This window comes from Saccostrea echinata, unplaced genomic scaffold (assembly GCF_033153115.1).
Source record: "Saccostrea echinata isolate AGI-Se365-2 ecotype Australia unplaced genomic scaffold, CSIRO_AGI_Sech_v1 ptg000025l, whole genome shotgun sequence".
NCBI lineage: Eukaryota > Metazoa > Mollusca > Bivalvia > Ostreida > Ostreidae > Saccostrea > Saccostrea echinata.
Genome location: NW_026889774.1, coordinates 576,693 through 577,981, shown reverse-complemented (window position 1 = coordinate 577,981; position 1,289 = coordinate 576,693). Strand labels below are relative to the sequence as shown.

At 42.2% G+C, this 1,289-nt stretch overlaps 1 protein-coding gene across 1 annotated transcript; it reads left to right on the top strand.

The window, feature by feature from the left end:
* The first annotated feature begins 204 nt into the window (after positions 1 to 204).
* Positions 205 to 969, top strand: LOC133192395 (uncharacterized). Its single transcript, XM_061328407.1, has one exon. It carries the CDS (start codon positions 205 to 207, stop codon positions 967 to 969), a length of 765 nt encoding a protein of 254 aa, XP_061184391.1.
* The last annotated feature ends 320 nt before the right edge of the window (positions 970 to 1,289 follow it).

Sequence of the window (1,289 nt, the reverse complement as noted above, 5' to 3'; positions counted from 1 at the left end):
CTTCAGTGATATTGATATAAGTGTTGGCGAACTTCCTATGTTAAGGAGCTTAGGGTTGAACTGGGAGCTTAAATCTGACTCATTCACTTGTCGTTTATCAATGGGAGAAAGCCCTTTCAGTAAGCGAGGACTGTTGTTAACAATTAACGGGATATTTGACCCATTGGATTCCTTGCGCCAGTTGTAGTCTCAGGAAAAGTCTTGATGAGAGATTCGTTAAGAGGTTCGTACAATTGGGATGATCCCTTACCTCCTCATCTATTGGACAGATGGTCTAATTGGAAAGACTCTTTGAAATCCCTTGAAGATGTGCATATTCCAAGAACATACGCCCCCATCTCTCTACAAGAGACCTTGTCCACGGAGCTTCATATTTTCTCGGACGCCTCGGAAACGGCCATAGCCTCAGTGGCCTATTTGCTTACAGTTGATGCGTCAAACAACATTCATGTGGGATTTGTTTTGGGAAAGTCTAAGCTCGCACCGATGAAAGGACATTCTGTTCCACGCTTGGAACTCCGTGTAGCAGTGATGTCTGTCCAGATATATGATATTATCAGTGATGAACTTGACATAAGCTTCAACTCTGTGCGTTTTTACACCGACAGTCTCGTTGTTCTAGGTTATATACATAACCAAAGCAGGCGATTCTATAAGTATGTAGAAAACCGGATCGAACGAATCAGGAAGTCTACGACACCTGACCAATGGAATTATGTTCCAACCAAGTCTATTCCAGCAGATTCTGGCACGAGAAATGTGACTGCTGAAGACATTATCAACAACAGGTGGATCTTAGGCCCACCTCAACTCAGAGAACCAATTGAAGATAATCTCAATACAGAATACCATCTCTGTGATCCTGAGAATGACACTGAAATTCGCAAGATTAGAGAGGTTGAAACTCTGAAAACAACTACAGACAACAAAAATGATCAACTTGAGACATTTCACATAAGTCATAGCTAGGCTGGAAAGATTCTCTACTTGGAAAGTATTAGTGAGATCCATAGACCGATCGAGAACACTATCTCGAAAGTATCACTCTTCTAAGGACCTTGCAGTCTCAAACTACTTCGCTTTCTTCTGAAGACCTCATCATACGTATGGTCCAGCAGGAGGTTTTTGCGCAGGAGATTATGTGCTTGCAATCGCAAAAGCCATTGCCCAGAAGTAGTAGCCTCATCTCTTTAAATCCAGTTATTGATGAAAACGGTTTGCTACATGTGGGAGGTAGATTGAAGAGAGGATAATTGAGTATCAACGAGAGACACCCACTTATCATTCCG